General features: G+C 43.4%; 1 protein-coding gene across 1 annotated transcript in view; it reads left to right on the forward strand.

Annotated features, from left to right (window-relative positions):
• The first annotated feature begins 660 nt into the window (after positions 1-660).
• The window catches only part of LOC121288304 (heparan sulfate glucosamine 3-O-sulfotransferase 4-like), a 219,171-nt gene continuing 204,625 nt past the window's right edge, over positions 661-15,206 (forward strand). Inside the window, exon 1 of the mRNA XM_041206840.1 lies at positions 661-1,238. Coding sequence (XP_041062774.1) covers positions 661-1,238 — 578 coding nt within the window. The remainder of the gene's footprint in view (positions 1,239-15,206) is intronic.

Consider the following 15,206-nt stretch of genomic DNA (forward strand, 5'->3'; position numbering starts at 1 on the left):
CATCTGAAGAGGAGGGGTCGGGGAGGAAAGGTCTGGGGAGGAGGGGACAGGAGAGGGGAGGACGGTAGAGTAGAGGAGGGCTGGTAGTCTGGCAGGCTACACTGCACTTTGCTGGAGACTCGGTGCTGACAGGGAGCTCCAGTCGCCGCTCACCTGCGTTGTCGGTGCTGACGAGATTGTGTTGCTGAGCGGTCATTGATCAGTGAGCTGAAGGAAAGGATTTGCAGAATTTGTTCCAGATGGTTGTTGCTTTTCCGGGGAACGGGAGCTGAATCAGGAGCCTTTCTGATTTGTGATCTGTAATCAGGATCTCCTGTGCATTAAAGGATTTGTGGTTGCTGTTTGCAGATGGACTCTATTCTCGGCGATGCAACCGGGGCGAGGACAGTCGGATTCAATACTGCGATTTGTAAGAAAAAAATAATATAATCTGGAATAAAAAGCCCGAGGCAAAAAAGGGGAATCAATATTCGGAATTCAATGGGCATTTGCTTTCGAGAACTGATGTGCTCGGAGTAGAATGTGCCTTGCAGTAAAATAAATCAGAGGACCTTTCGTTCCATCAGGATTAGATGGGGACAGTTTATTGCAAAGGTTCATGCAACATTTGGAGTGAGAAGATGTCTCTCAACTGTCCTTTGAACAGCATTGCTGTGAGAAATGGCTTTCTGGTCCAGCCCAACAGTCCATCCATATAAAGTATCTCAGCGGCTGCTCTTTGCCTTCACTCTGTCTCTCTCACTCACCTATGTCTGCTACACTTTGATGAGTTGCTACACCTCCATTCAATTTCCCTTGCACGACACCAGCTACCTGTACCAATCCCGGCCCCTGGTGACTGAACAGAAGCAAGACAGAGTTGGCGAGCGCCCGACAACTCCAAGGGATTGGCTCAGCCCGAGTCCCAGGGTGGAGACGGCCAGCTCTGACCGAGTCTCGGGGGAGGTGGCGGGGACAACGAGCGACTGGAGGAACAGCCCGGTCGAGGTCTACACGGTGCAAAGCTGGCTTGAGAAGGAAGCCCAAGAATCCAGCACCACGGACGAGGAACTGAGCCGGAGTAACAGCACCCCGGACTTCGGGCTCCAGCGACTGCCCCAGGCTATCATCATCGGAGTGAAGAAGGGAGGCACCCGGGCACTGCTGGAGGCTATCCGGGTGCATCCGGACGTCAGGGCCGTCGGGGTGGAGCCTCACTTCTTCGATAGGCACTATGAGAAGGGGTTGGAATGGTACAGGTAAGTGGCACCTCCAAGGGCTTACATTTTGGACAGGGGAGAACACCTCAATGAGAAAGAACCGTAGCACTTTGCAGCCCCAACCTCCCCAAAATATACGAATGCTCCATCCCATCCAAGGCAAACATCTTGCCATCGGCATCTAATGGGTTAAGATGTTTTGGCTCTGCACAGTTGACTTAATTATGTATCAAATCAAGCCTGAAGCTTAATTTAAATGCGCTCATACTGCATCTAATACAAATCCTGGTCGCAGTTTAATACATTAACATTCGCAAATATACGATGTGTGTTCCGCTCTGCGCACAGCAAGTACGATGCATTTTATGAGCCATGACTCAGAGCATAATCTGTTACAGAAACATTACACTCGTTTAAATGTGGAGTTCTGGGTTGGTTTCGTGCAGTGAGTGGAAAGAGACAGTTCAATCACTTAATGGAAACGCATCCTTTACTTTCAAGGCATTAGTTAATGAAACAGTAACTGCCCATATGGGCGGGAGATGTGTTCAGAGTATTAGATCTGGATTGCCCTGATGCGACGCAGGGCAGCCAGGGATATGTACACTACCCGGCGCTGCTTCTACTCACAGGATACCACTGCATCTGTCTAATTGGCAGGAGACGTGTTAGGAACATGCTTCTGTTCTTAAGTTATTGAAACCCACTCCAGCACTGTGTTCATTCACTAGATCTCCACAGTCCAAAAAGATTAATGCAGATCGGTGGCACTAGCAAGAGAGATGCGTTAAGAATAACCCGTGCTGAGTGCTGGGATCTGAAAATGCCGTGTATATCATTAATGTCCCCATTTTAATCTAAAGTGGGGGAGAATGTAAGTTAAATAGTCACACTGCCCCACCCACCTTCGCCTCATTTTTAACCAGATAAAAATGGGAGGTGGAAGGAATTTACAACTATCGAATCCTTCGACTCATATGTAGGTTCGCCAGAGGAGATGCGTCCTATTAATGAGAAAGCTCAACATCAGTCTCCTAGTATTTAAACGAAATGGTTGTGAATTTTCAAGTAGGCATTTTCCTCCCTTTTCAGATATATTATCTAAAGAGCCTTTATATGGCAGAAAAAAGTGTTCCGATTTTTCAGTATGGTGGGAGAGCACCTTATCTTTACCATGAGACCATAAGAAGGGCACAAGTTTTCTGTTGTTAATAAAATATATAAGAAGACCTCATGTGTAGCACGACCACCAGAGAAGCTGGAATTGTTCTCCTTAGAACCCAGAAGGTTAATGGAAGATTTGATGGAAGTGTCCCAAATTAGGAAGGGTTTTAATATAGATAGGGAGAAACTTGTTCTCAGTGGCAGGAGGACCAGTAACCAACGTTCACAGATTTAAGATAATTGGCAAAAGAATCTGTTGGGATATGTGAAAAATTTCTGAAGGCAGCAAATGATAATGATCTAGAATGCTGTGCTAGAAAGGGTGGAAGCAGACCCACAGTAACTTTCGAAAGGGAATTGAATCAATACTAAAAGACAAGATTTGCAGGGTTATGCGGAAAAGGCAGGGCAATGGGACTAATTGCCAGCTCTTTCAAAGAGCTGCACAGGCACAGCAGGTCTCCTTCTACACTGCATGGTTCTATGCCCAAACCTTTAAATTCTGTCTCCACTCCTTTCAGATTGTTCTACCCTACACAATACTGTCTGCATCCTGACAGTTGAGGAAGTGATATATATGTTCCTAGGCTTCTGTCCTAATGCAGGACCAGTCCTCGCAAACCCTGCAGAAGTGAAGTTATACCCACCCTCCACTTGAAGACGGCATTGTGCTCCCAGATTATTCCCTGTGTCCCTCCAAACCCATAATCATCCCTCATCCCTGGGATCAATCTCAAAGTCAGTGCCTCAACCTGGGCTTAATTTATTTTTTCAGGTGAAATGGGCATCGCTGGCAAGGCCAGCATTTGTTGCCCATCCCTAATTGGCCTTGAACTGAGTTGCTTGCTAGGCCATTTCACAGGGCAGTTAAGAGTCAACCACATTGCTGTGAGTCTGGAGTCGCATGTAGGCCAGACCAGTAAGGACAGCAGATTTCCTTTCCTAAAGGGCATTAGTGATCAGATGGGTTTTTCAACAATCAATCATTACTGAGACTAGCTTTCAATTCCAGATTGTATTGAATTTACATTTCACCAGCTGCAAGGTGGGATTTGAACCCATGTCCCCAGAGCATAAGCCTGAGTCTCTGCATTAGTAGTCCAGCGACATCACCATTACACTACCATCTTCCCAAAACTGTGTTGGCTCCAGTTGTCTGTGGCCCAACACATACCTGACTGGAAAAGAGACAGATAAACAATGGGAGAGGCAACGAGAGGGAGAGAATGTTAGAGACTGAAAAAAGAATGAAATAGGCAGGCAGATAGACAGTAAGAGGATGGAGAGAGAGGGGGGAGAGAGAGATAGGGACAGAGATTCTTATCCTTGTTTTCAAATTGTCCTATTGCTTTACCCCTCCATATCACCGTAACCTCCTTCAGCCCAACAACCATCCAAGATCCTTGCATTCCTTCAACTCTGGCTTCTTGTTCAACCCCTATATCCTTCACCCCATCATTGGAGTTCGTGCCTTCACCTTCAAGATTGAAGTTTTGAACATCCCCCCATAAATTTCCTTAATTCTGTCTCCTACTTTAGGATGTTGTTTAAAACCTACTTCTTTGATCAAGCTTTTGATCAGTTTTCCTAACCTTTCCTTATGTGGTTCAGTGTCAGGTTTTGTCTGACAAGCATCTTAGGATATTTACTGCATTATTGGTGCTATATAAATGCAGTTGAGATTGTTCCAATTGATGGGTTACTCTTTCCAGACCTTTTGATTGGCTGGCTTTCTCCTTCCTGACCTTCTGAGTGGTCAGCTTTCTCCTTCCTGAGCCTCTGAGTGGCTGGCTTTCCTCTTCCTTGACCCTCTGAATAGCTGGCTTACTTACCCCTTCCTGACCCTTTGAGTGGCTAGCACTTACCTTCTTTAGACTGTGATTCCATTCAAATGGTCCAGAAAACAGAACACATGTATCACCATCAGGCACTAATCTCCCAACTTCTGGATTGGTGTGGATCACTATGAACAGAGAGAAGATTCTGATAATTTATTGACTGTGAAGTGCTTTGGGACATTTCAAGAGCATGAATTTTTTTCATAAACCTTTTGTTTGTTATTGGGAAGTCCACAGCAAACAGTAACAAGAAAAGTATCACAGGCTTTAAACACAAAAAAATGCAACTTGTTGTCATGGTGACTTGGGCCTAGCTGCCAGGTCATTGCAAGCTATGGTTAAAGGAAAGCATTATCACTGAGGAATCACAAAAATGGAACTTTCGAGAAATAACTCATCCCTTATTCTGTCTGTCACGCTTCAATAGACCACATGTTTATTGTGGTTGATTGCCGTAAGGGTAGATTTTGCATGGATGGGGTGAAATGAAAATACCTACTCTCGACTGGCACAACAAGGTAGCTGAGGAAAGCTGGAAAGGCACATCAGAGTGACATGCTGCTTAGTCTCTCTCTTCCAAGTTTATATTTAATTATTTGCTTGATTAACTCAATTGGGAGAAACAGTGTAAAGAGGGATCACTTAAGCAAATTCTGCAAGTATCAAAAGAAAAAGAGGGGTGATTTTCTTTTAACCGAAAAACATAAGCAAAGAATCCAAGTTCTAAAGGTGAAGACCAAGGCCCGATGTTTAAATAACTCTATTAAATCTCCTTAGCTTTCTTTAATCAAGTGGAAATAGTTACAGTATCTCAAATCTCTTCAGTATCTCTGCATAACTATAATTTCCCATCCCTGGTATCATCCTGGTCAATCTAGGCTGTACATTTTCTATGGCTTTACATGGTGGTCAGGTAGCCATGGAGCAGTGAACGTCGGCTAAGTCTCAGCTGAAGAGCACATTTGAGGCACTGTTTCATGCTAAAAATATAAAGCTGGCTAAATGTGGTTGGTTACAACATATCACAGGAGCACAGGTTGTTCAGGAAATATTGCATTCTCTACTATCCTCCTTTCCTGTCTTTCTCTTTTTCATTTTCTTCACTCTCTTCACAGTCAGCATTGGATGTGGCATTTAAATGTCTTATTTTCTCCTGCAGCTATGGGCATGGAACTATCCCAGAAACCACAAAGGTGACAAAAGCCCTGTATTAATGCTCCATGGTTTAAGAAGAGAAATGTCTCTATCATTATGAATGCTGGGATAGCTACACTGTCTTTGTGAGAGAATGTGGAGAATTATCAGCCTGCTCCACACAGCAAAGACTAGGATCCACAGAAGAATTGACTGACTCAGTGATCCCAAGCTTTGGTTTTCAAAACTAGATTGCCGATGGCATGGATGGAAGATTGAGGGAGGGAAAAAATGCCACAGCTTTGAGGACCAACAAAAGAATGAGTTAAGAATGAAAGTTTGCTGGACATGGTATTTGAAGCTGAGATGGAACAAGAGAGATGCATGCATCTGCGGATAGAGAAACAGAGTTAACATTTTAGGTTTGTTATGTTGACTGTTTCTCTCTCCACAGATGCTGCCAGACTTGATGAGTGTTTCCAGCATTTTCTGTTTCTATTTCAGATATCCAGAATCCAGTGTCTTTTGCTTATGTGTAAGTTCCAGAGGAGAACTGACCACAAAAGTATTGATGAACAAAAGAGAGACAAAGAAAGGTTATGGAGAATGTTGTGTTGCAATAGAAACTAAAATTGCTTGAAATGCTCAGCAGGTCAGGCAACATCTATAGAGAGAAACAAAGTTAACACTTCAGCTCAATGACCTTTCATCAGTACCCTGTTCTCTCCATAGGTGCTGCCTGACCTGCTGAGCATTTCCAGCAGTTTTTGTTTTTACTTCAGATTTCCAGCATCCAGTATTTTGCTTTTGTATTCATTTCATGTTGCAAGTTGGGCATGGGAGACAATGGCCTATCAGGTGACAAGCTGCTCTTCTATTTTTGTTTTAATACCATGCTCCTGTTCCTACAGTGTTTTAATGAATTAGTTCAACCCAAAATGTGCAGAACTTTAAGGGATCACCTCACTTAACTAAAGGTGGCATTCATGCATTGCAGAACTTGCTGCCTCTATGCGCTTCTTATTATGTGCTTAGCTCCCCATACTCAATAGTCATACAGTAATCCAGCAGCTGTTAGTCATTTGCATTCAGGTGATCAGACGACAGTGAATCACTTCTAATGTATATATACTAATGAGGTAAATTCACTCAACCCGACGGGCCACAAGTAAAGGGGCTGCAGATCGGCAATAGAGTTACATTAATTTTTGACCCAGGTCCCTTTTGAGCCCAGCTCCACAATAGGTATTTGACATTGATGATTTTACTGTTACAGATTTTTATGCCAAATATTTGTTGTTATTATCAAGACATGAAAACTGGTTCTTTGGCATGTAGACTTTGCACATCTCTCACTCTTCTGCATATCATTAAAAATTGTATTGACTGTATTTACTGAAGTTAATCCAGCTCCCTCATACTGTCACTCAGTAAACTCCACTCCATCTCAAGCACCTTGTGTGAATGACTGTATCATTTCGGATATTTAATAAGCGCTCTTATACTGCCTTGCTTGGTAACTCACTGCGTAATTGGAAGAATTTCCTGTTTGCTGTTATTTGGTTTATTAGGCACAACTGGACCTGGGAATTGTGAATATTTTTTGTACTTTCATAAAAATATGGCTTTAATGTGAGACATTTGAATTATGTAATAAAATTAGTTTGCTCTCTGCACAAGCCTTGTGAAGGTTTGAGGGTCCCACTGAAGAGTCAATTCACTGATGAATGATGCTGCATCCCTTCTGAGTTGCTGTTTCCCTGGTGCAGTAATTTGCCATAATGTATGGATGCACTTTAGCATCCTTGTTGATTGACCGTCTCCAACTGTTAATAGTGAGCTCGTTGAACGTTGGCCTTTTAGCTCAAGCCAAACCCAGTGTAAACGGATGAAAGTCTCTTCCACCTGCTTGCAGTGAGGGCCTACAGTCAGATGATTTTGTATTAGGTTCACCAAGTTCCGAATTTTTTTTCGATCATGGGATGTGGATGTCATTGGCTAGGTCAGCATTTATTGCTCATTCCTAATGCCCTTGAGAAGGTGCTGCCAACTGGCACTAAACTGTCATGGCCAATCAAGAGAAACTGCAAGGTGGCTGGTGTGGAAAATGGGGGAATGCGACACTTCATGCGGCCATTGTCTAATTTTGGTCAGCACCTCCTGCTGGTGAGGAGAAAAATAACACATGTGTGACACAACCAATCGACTACAACGTTAAACTGTATCTGCAGTGGCCTCAGATCTAATGTGGATCATTCTCCTCCTCCCTTCCCCATCATTCAATGCAAGATTCAAAGAAAAATATAACACATGCAGCAGAGATAGATTATGGTGTGAAAAATCACTGAAACCTCACTTAGCATAACACTCAAAGCCTGATTAAACATTCATCTAATGCCAGATAACACCAACTGGCACTGCCAAAGCTTTTGGCACCTTGAAGACTTCAACCTGTTCTAATTTAAGTTAAGCAGCAGGCCTGGGAATGTGTTTAACCTGTGGCAGCCCAGAATGGAAAGGGTTTCTAATTAGAATTCATTAAGGTGAAGAATGTCAGTGCTGAGGAATAGAACTCTTCCTGTTTCAGGTACTCAGAATCGGCATCAAAGGATAGGTACAGAACAGGTTACTACAGGTTGTAGAATAAAACTCCCTGTACACTGTCCCATCAAATACTCTCAATGCAGGTACAGCGCGTGTTAGATAATTGGTAAAACTCCATCTACACTGTCCAGTCAAACACTGCCAGGGGAGGCACAGCATAGTTTAGATACAGAGTAAATCTCCCTCTGCACTGTCCCATCACTCAAAAATATGTAATTAACTAAACAATCAATAAAGAAATATGGTTAGAAAGACATGGCAGGGCAGGCGGTATGCCTAAACTGTAGCGAAGGGGAGCTTCTGGCGAGCACTGCAATCCCAGACATCTACATTTGCAATAGGTGACTAGAGGTCGAGTAACTTCAGCTCAGATTTGTTGAGCTGGCATCTGAGCTGCAGGCATTGTGGGGCATCAGGAAGGGGGAGAGTTACCTGGGCACGTTGTTCCAGGAGGCGGTCACACACCTTAGGTTAAGTAGAAGTTTAGAATTAGTCAATGATAAGGGACAGGAGGATGTGACTGCAAGCCAGGCTGGTTGTTACACCCAAATGTTAAATCCTCGTTCAAGAAAGGCTGCAAGGATAAACCCAGTAATTACAGGATAGTCAGTTCAGCCTCAGTGGTGAGAAAGCTTTTAGAAAAGATACTTTGGAACAAAAGTAACAGTCACTTGGACAAATGTGGATTAATTAGGGAAAGCTGGCATAAATTTGTTAAGGGCAAATTGTATTTAACTTGCTTGAGTTTTTTTGATGAGGAAACAGAGAGTGTCAATGATAGTAATGTGGCTGATGAGGCGTACTTGGATTTCCAAAAGGCATCCGACAAAGTGCCACATAATAGGCTTGGCAGCAAAGTTAGAGCCTATGGAATAAAAGGCACAGTATCAGTTTGGATATAAAATTGGCTGAGTGACAAGAAACAGAGTAGTGGTGAATGGTTTTTTTTTTAACTTGAAGAATGTATACTGTGGAGTTGCTCAGGGGTCAGTGTTAAGAGCACTGATTTTATTGACATTACTTAATGACCTAGACTTGGGTGTATATGGCACAATTTTAAAATTTGTGGATGAGACAAAACTTGGAAGTACTTGTATTGGGGACTGAGGAGGACCCTGATAAACTTCAAGAGGACAGGGACAGGCGGGTGGAATAAGCAGAAAAGTGACAGATGAAATTTAATGCAGAGAATTGTGAAGTGATTCATTTTGGTAGGAAGAATGAGGAAAGACAATTTAAAACAAAGGGTACAATTCTAAAGGGGTGCAGGAGCAGAGGGACCTGGGGGTATATGTGCTCAAATCATTGAAGACTGCAGGGCAGGTTGCGAAGGTGGTTAATAAAGCACATGGGATCCTGGGCTTTATAAGCAGGGGCATAAAGTACAAAAGCAAGAAAGTTGCTGGTTTGGCTGCAACTGGAGTATTGTGTCCACTTCTGGGCACTACACTTTAGAAGACTATGAAGACATTAGAGAGGGTGCAGAAAAGATTCACAAGAATGGTTTTAGAGATGTGGAATGTCAATTAGGTGGATAGATTGGAGAAGCTGGGGCTATCCTTCTTGGAGAGAGAAGATTAAGAGGAGATTTGATAGAGATGTTCAAAATCATGAGGGGTCTAGCATTCACAATAAGCTAGATGAATTAACGGCACAGATAGAAACTAATATGTTTGGTCCAACACTTGACCCTATCATCCTTCCAAACTATTTCCTATCTCCCAGTACTTGCGCCTCAGCTATTTACAATCTATATTAATGGTCAGAACATGGATGGACTCCTCCATCCTTCACTCCAGTCTGGTTATGGCCTCTAACAACCTGTGAGGATGTTACTTTGCCCCTGAATGGCTGCCTAGCATTGGTTGATGGAATCCCTCTGTGAGGTAACAGAACGCCTATCGATATGGGATTTCATTACATGACTGTGCAATGTCTTAGGCTTCATTGCAAGGATTGGCCTTTGTGAGATGGACACTGTCGAGACTGTAATGGTATGAAAGCAATGCTCCGGCACATCTCCTGAGTGCTCATCAGTATCTGTGGAGGGACTGAGTTATCATTGACTGCTGTGTCAAAACTGTCTGGGCTACATCTCTCCCAGATGTCAAAGCAATGCAGGATGTAAACTTGGCAGGCATCCGAAGAATGCGGGGTCATGAGTAATTGACAATAGTCACACAATGGTCCTGCTGAACCATTTCTGTGAATACGATGATAACATAACTTGTAACTTTGGGTGCATGTTGTCGTGTTACAGATCACTGCGTCCTGATGTCCGATGGCGTCTTGGGGCTCAGTATCAAGTTACGGCCTCTGTACTAATCATGCAGGAGAGCTGGCGCTTGGAGTGATGGTACTGTACAGATGTAGCTCCGTCTTCCAACGGTCAAGCGATAACCGTTAACAGATGTTTTACCTCTTAGACCCTCCTTGCTAAGCTCCTGTCACAATTGTATGAGTGCATCTATGTGTGTAGTAGCATTTCTGCCTCTGGAAGACTGCCATGGTCACTGACTTTTGTGCAGCATGGTTGAAAGACTGAACTATATGTAGTTGCTTAAGGATGTGTGCTAGTGGAGTGCTTATCCCATTACACAGTGGCCTCATGCTCCCCAGGCTACTGCGCCTTCCAAGGACGCCCCCATCGTTAGGGTTCAAGGTGACTTAAGCTTCCTCCATTATCATTTTCAGATTAATGTCTTTTCATGAGATGTTGAAGATGACAATAAAGGTCTCATTGGCTCCCCGGCATCGAAGTGTGAGGAGAACTGCGCTCATAGGAGCTTGTCTTCACCTTATTCTTCCTGGAATTTTGTAGTTATGAGGTTGTTATGGGCACGTCTTCCAAATTGTGCATGTGCAATAGCATTCTTATGTGGCTTGCCTGAATTCTTGCCCTCTGCAAATTCATTACTTTCAATGTCCTCCTCATCTGACGAGATGTGTAGCTCCCCCATGTCTTCCTCTGGCAATGCTTCCCCCTTTTGTAGCATTAGGTTGTCCAGGGTGTAGCAAACAACGATGATTCAAGTCAATGATGACTGCGAGTGACTCAAGGCGTAAGAGTTATGAGAGTTGCCTGGGTGCCTAGGACAAACATGCATGATCTGCTTTCTGTGATCACAGTTAAGCTGGATGCTGAAAGAGTGAAATCCTTTCCTATTAATGAACCTCAGAGGCTGCTGCCAGGAAACTCTCAAGGCCACATGTGTGTAGTCGATGGCACCCTGAACTTGTAGGAAGCCTGAAATCGCTGCGAATCCCACAGCTCTGGCAGCCTCTGGCTTGCTTCATCCATGCAGAACTGCATGTAATGGTGAGCTTTATTCAAAAGGGATCAGTCACCTCCCTTATGCATTTATGTGTCTTCAATTGTGAGATTCTACAGAGGTCCCCAGTGGAGTCCTGTGAGACTCCACTGGCAAAATAGTTGTGTGGTGGCAACCTTAAGTGCAACTGGCATTGGATGCCCTCCCTCGCGTGGCATGAGTTCCTCATGGAGAATGGCAAATATGAGCTACCACATCCCTAAACAAGTGAAGATGTCTGCAGCATTCTTTTGCTCATTTCCATGTATGAGCAGCCTCTTCTGTAGATCCCTGGTCGCGCCAAACATCTTAGTGGATTTGGTTCCCTCCTAATCAGTATCTGCGTCTCTGGGTCTTCCTCGCTGCTTCTTGTTCCTCAAAGTGATGGTCTTCCCTGAGCTGTGCCAAATAGCGACTGGCCCTTCTCTTCATTCGCATCAAAACTATCAAAAAGGCAGCATCCTGCATTCTCAACTCTTCCTTGTTTCTGTGAACTGATACAATTGTGCAATCAATGTTAGTTCCCATTGATTTGTGTTCCTCCATAGACAAGGCAGCTATGCATTTTCCAGTCCTATCTATCCTAACAGGTGGTTGATCTTTCCCCTCAGATGTGAATGCACATTCACAATGAGGGTGTTTGTTAGGGTCCAAAGACCCAAGTCCTAGTAGCCACAGTCAGCCTTGTGTTGGTTGTTCTTCAGTGGCCTTAAAAACAGCTGTGGATATTCGATCCTTGCACTTCTGTTCTGACCGCAAGCATGATGCCTTGTAAGCAATGACCAATGCACTGGGAAGATGGAGGCTTGCAGGGCCCTTGTTGCCTCTGTGCAGCAGACATGGTCACTGATTCTTGGAGCCTGCATCCATTCCGACATACCTCTGTGAGGATCAGATGCCACATACACTGCAGCACTTAAACTTAATGGATTGTTGCCTGAATGTGCACCATTAGAAAAGGAGCCAAGCTCATTCATTATCCATGAGATCCTCAAGTCTTTGTCTTATGAGGAAAGGCTGGACAGGCTAGGCTTGTATCCACTGGAATTTAGAAGAGTAAGAGGCGACTTAATTGAAACCTTTAAGATCCTGAGGGGTCTTGACAGGTTGGATGTGAAGAGGATGTTTCCTCTTGTGAGAGAATCAAGAACTAGAGGGCATTGTCTAAAAATAAGGGGTCGCTCATTTAAGACAGAGATGAGAAGAATTTTTTCTCTTGGGGGTTGTGAGTCTTTGGAACTCTCCTCCTCAAAAGACATGGAGGCAGAATTTTTGAATATTTTTAAGGCAGAGCTAGAGAGATTCTTGATTAATAAGGGGGTGAAAGGTTAGTCGGAGATAGGCAGGAATGTGGGGTTGAGGTTACATTCAGATCAGCCATGATCTTATTGAATGGCAAAGCAGGCTTGAGGGGCCGAGTGGCCTACTCCTGCTCCTAATTCTTATGTTTGTATATTCATACATATGTTTGAATGAGTCCAGCACTCAACTGAGCCATTCTCTCAATGGTTTGGGTAAGACAGTTATAGGGCGCCCCTTCAATTGGCCAAAAATAGATGTGCACAGCTCCTTCCATATGCCTTGAGACTCCTCCCATATTTTTTAAACTTGTTTTTCGAACTGCGTCATTGATCACTGAGGGCAAACATGGTGCTCATTAGATTTGTGAGTGGGTCCAGCTTCCAACCTCCCCTATCAGCCACCAAGTTCCTCCCATCCTTCTCCATAGTCACTGCCTCCTAATTTCTATTCCTCCTGTTACTATCCAAAATCCCCCTTTATCCTTGACCCCATCATTGTGTATGTTTATATTCCTGTCCTCCCCCATGAACCCTTTAATGTTGATATCCCCATGCCCTTTGTCAACCTGACCACTCCCCTTCTCGAGGCCATATGTACTCTGACTTTCCACCCGCACCTCCACTCATGAGACCATACAATACCCCCCATGACTTTTCATCTCCTGACTTACAGCATGCAGATACCTCCCCTGACCATGACTGTGCCACACTGCCTCACAGTACCATGCCTCCAACCCCCAGGACCAAATTTCTTAAATGACTGACCACACCTTTGTACATGAATCACAGAAAGTTAACACGCAGGTACAGGATGCAGTTGGGTAGGCAAATTGTATGTTAGCTTTTGTTACAATGGGTTTGGAGCATAAGAGTAAAGAAGTCTTACTATGGTTATGCAGTTCATTGGTGAGCTGATATCTGGAATACTGTATGCAGTTTTGGTCTCCTTTCCTCAAGAAGGATGGACTTGCCCTGGAAGGAGTGCATTGAAGGTTCACAAAGAAGAAGGGATTGTCTAAGAGGGGAGATTTAGTAGACTAGGCCTGCATTCCAAGGAGTTTAGAAAAATGAAAAGTGATACAATTGAAACATAAAATTTTTAAGGGGTTTAACAGGGTAGATGCTGAAAAAATGTTTCCTCATGCTGGGAAATGTAGAAGATGGAAACACAGTCTCAGAATAAGGGGTCAGGTATTTAGGACAGAGATAAAGAGAAATTTCCTCATTCAAAGGGTTGTGAATCTTTGGAATTCTCTATCCCAGAGAACTGTGGATACTCTGTCATTGAGAATATTCAAGACAGAGGTTGATAAATTTTTGGGTACTAAGGGGTATGGGAATATTTGGGAAAGTGGAGTTGAGGTAGGTTAGCTACGAATTGTTAAATGACAGAGCAGGATTGAAGGGCCAAATGGCCTACTGATGCTACTGTTTCTTATCTTCTTATATATTCTTATGTTTAATCCCAGATTGGGTGCACCATTGGTTAGATACAGAACAAAGCTCTCTGCACTGTCCTGTTTTCAGAAGAGCGCTCATTATAGTACCATATGACATTTTTTCATAAATTACCCCAGGTAATCTGGAGCCCTGATTTAAAGTCTGATTCAAAGACAGATTTTACTAATTTAGTCTCACAATGCACATTCATTAAATTCACCCTTTAATACCAATTAGTGCTGAAATCAGACAATTTTAATCCATGGGTCAGTATCCTGTGGGGATTTTAAACAGGCTATCCCAAGCCCATTTCTCATTTCACTCTGACAACCAGTAAACCGAAGAGACTTGTACCTCCCCTGTCTGGGCTGAACTGTATCAGAATCCAGAGGTGACAGGACATGGTTTAACCAACTGCACCACCCACACACCTAAACTCTCATTTTCAGTCACAGCAAGACACAAATTGCAATAAATTGGCACAATAGATTTCATGCAGACTTTACTTTGGAATCACAAAGATATTTCACAATCATCACAAATTAGCAACTAATTGTTTTTCATAAATCTGTGTGGGTGTTTGTGAAAATTGTTCTTGCATGAGTGCCTAAAATTAGTTAAGTCACTTTAAGAAAAGCTTTTATAAAAACCATCCAAACCCCTTAATTAAATTCTAGTCTGTAACTCATTCCCAGCTATTTGTTATTGTATATAAACTGTCTGATGTCCTCATTTAGATATCAGCCTGTAATTCACTCCCAGGATCTTCTAACAATGCCATACTCCGTCAGTAATGCACTGAATCGTCAATCTGGATTATACACTAAAGTCCCTTGAGTAGGGCTTGAACCCAGGACTTTTTGACTCAGGTGAGAGCCCTACCACTGAGCCAAGGAATGAATAAAATTAGCTAGAAGTAACCATTTTTAATGTCTAATGGAACATGTCTTCAACTACACATGCAGTTATGTTTAGGATAGGAGGATTGGAGGAGGCAGGGGAGACCCCACTTAAATGGAGTACATGTCATTCTATATGTGCTGCCTATACCCTAATGGAATGAAGACCCTCTCAATGTTTTTTCTGCCTCCCTGGTCTGACCACCACTTGGTCTTTCTACAAGGCTGTTCCACAAGTTCCTGAGATAATTGCACCAGCCAGTATGGTATTAGCCCACCTGGGGCTCAAAGACCCTTGGGATATGCTAAACAGAGC

This window comes from Carcharodon carcharias, chromosome 15 (assembly GCF_017639515.1).
Source record: "Carcharodon carcharias isolate sCarCar2 chromosome 15, sCarCar2.pri, whole genome shotgun sequence".
In the NCBI taxonomy this organism is placed as follows: Eukaryota; Metazoa; Chordata; class Chondrichthyes; order Lamniformes; family Lamnidae; genus Carcharodon; species Carcharodon carcharias.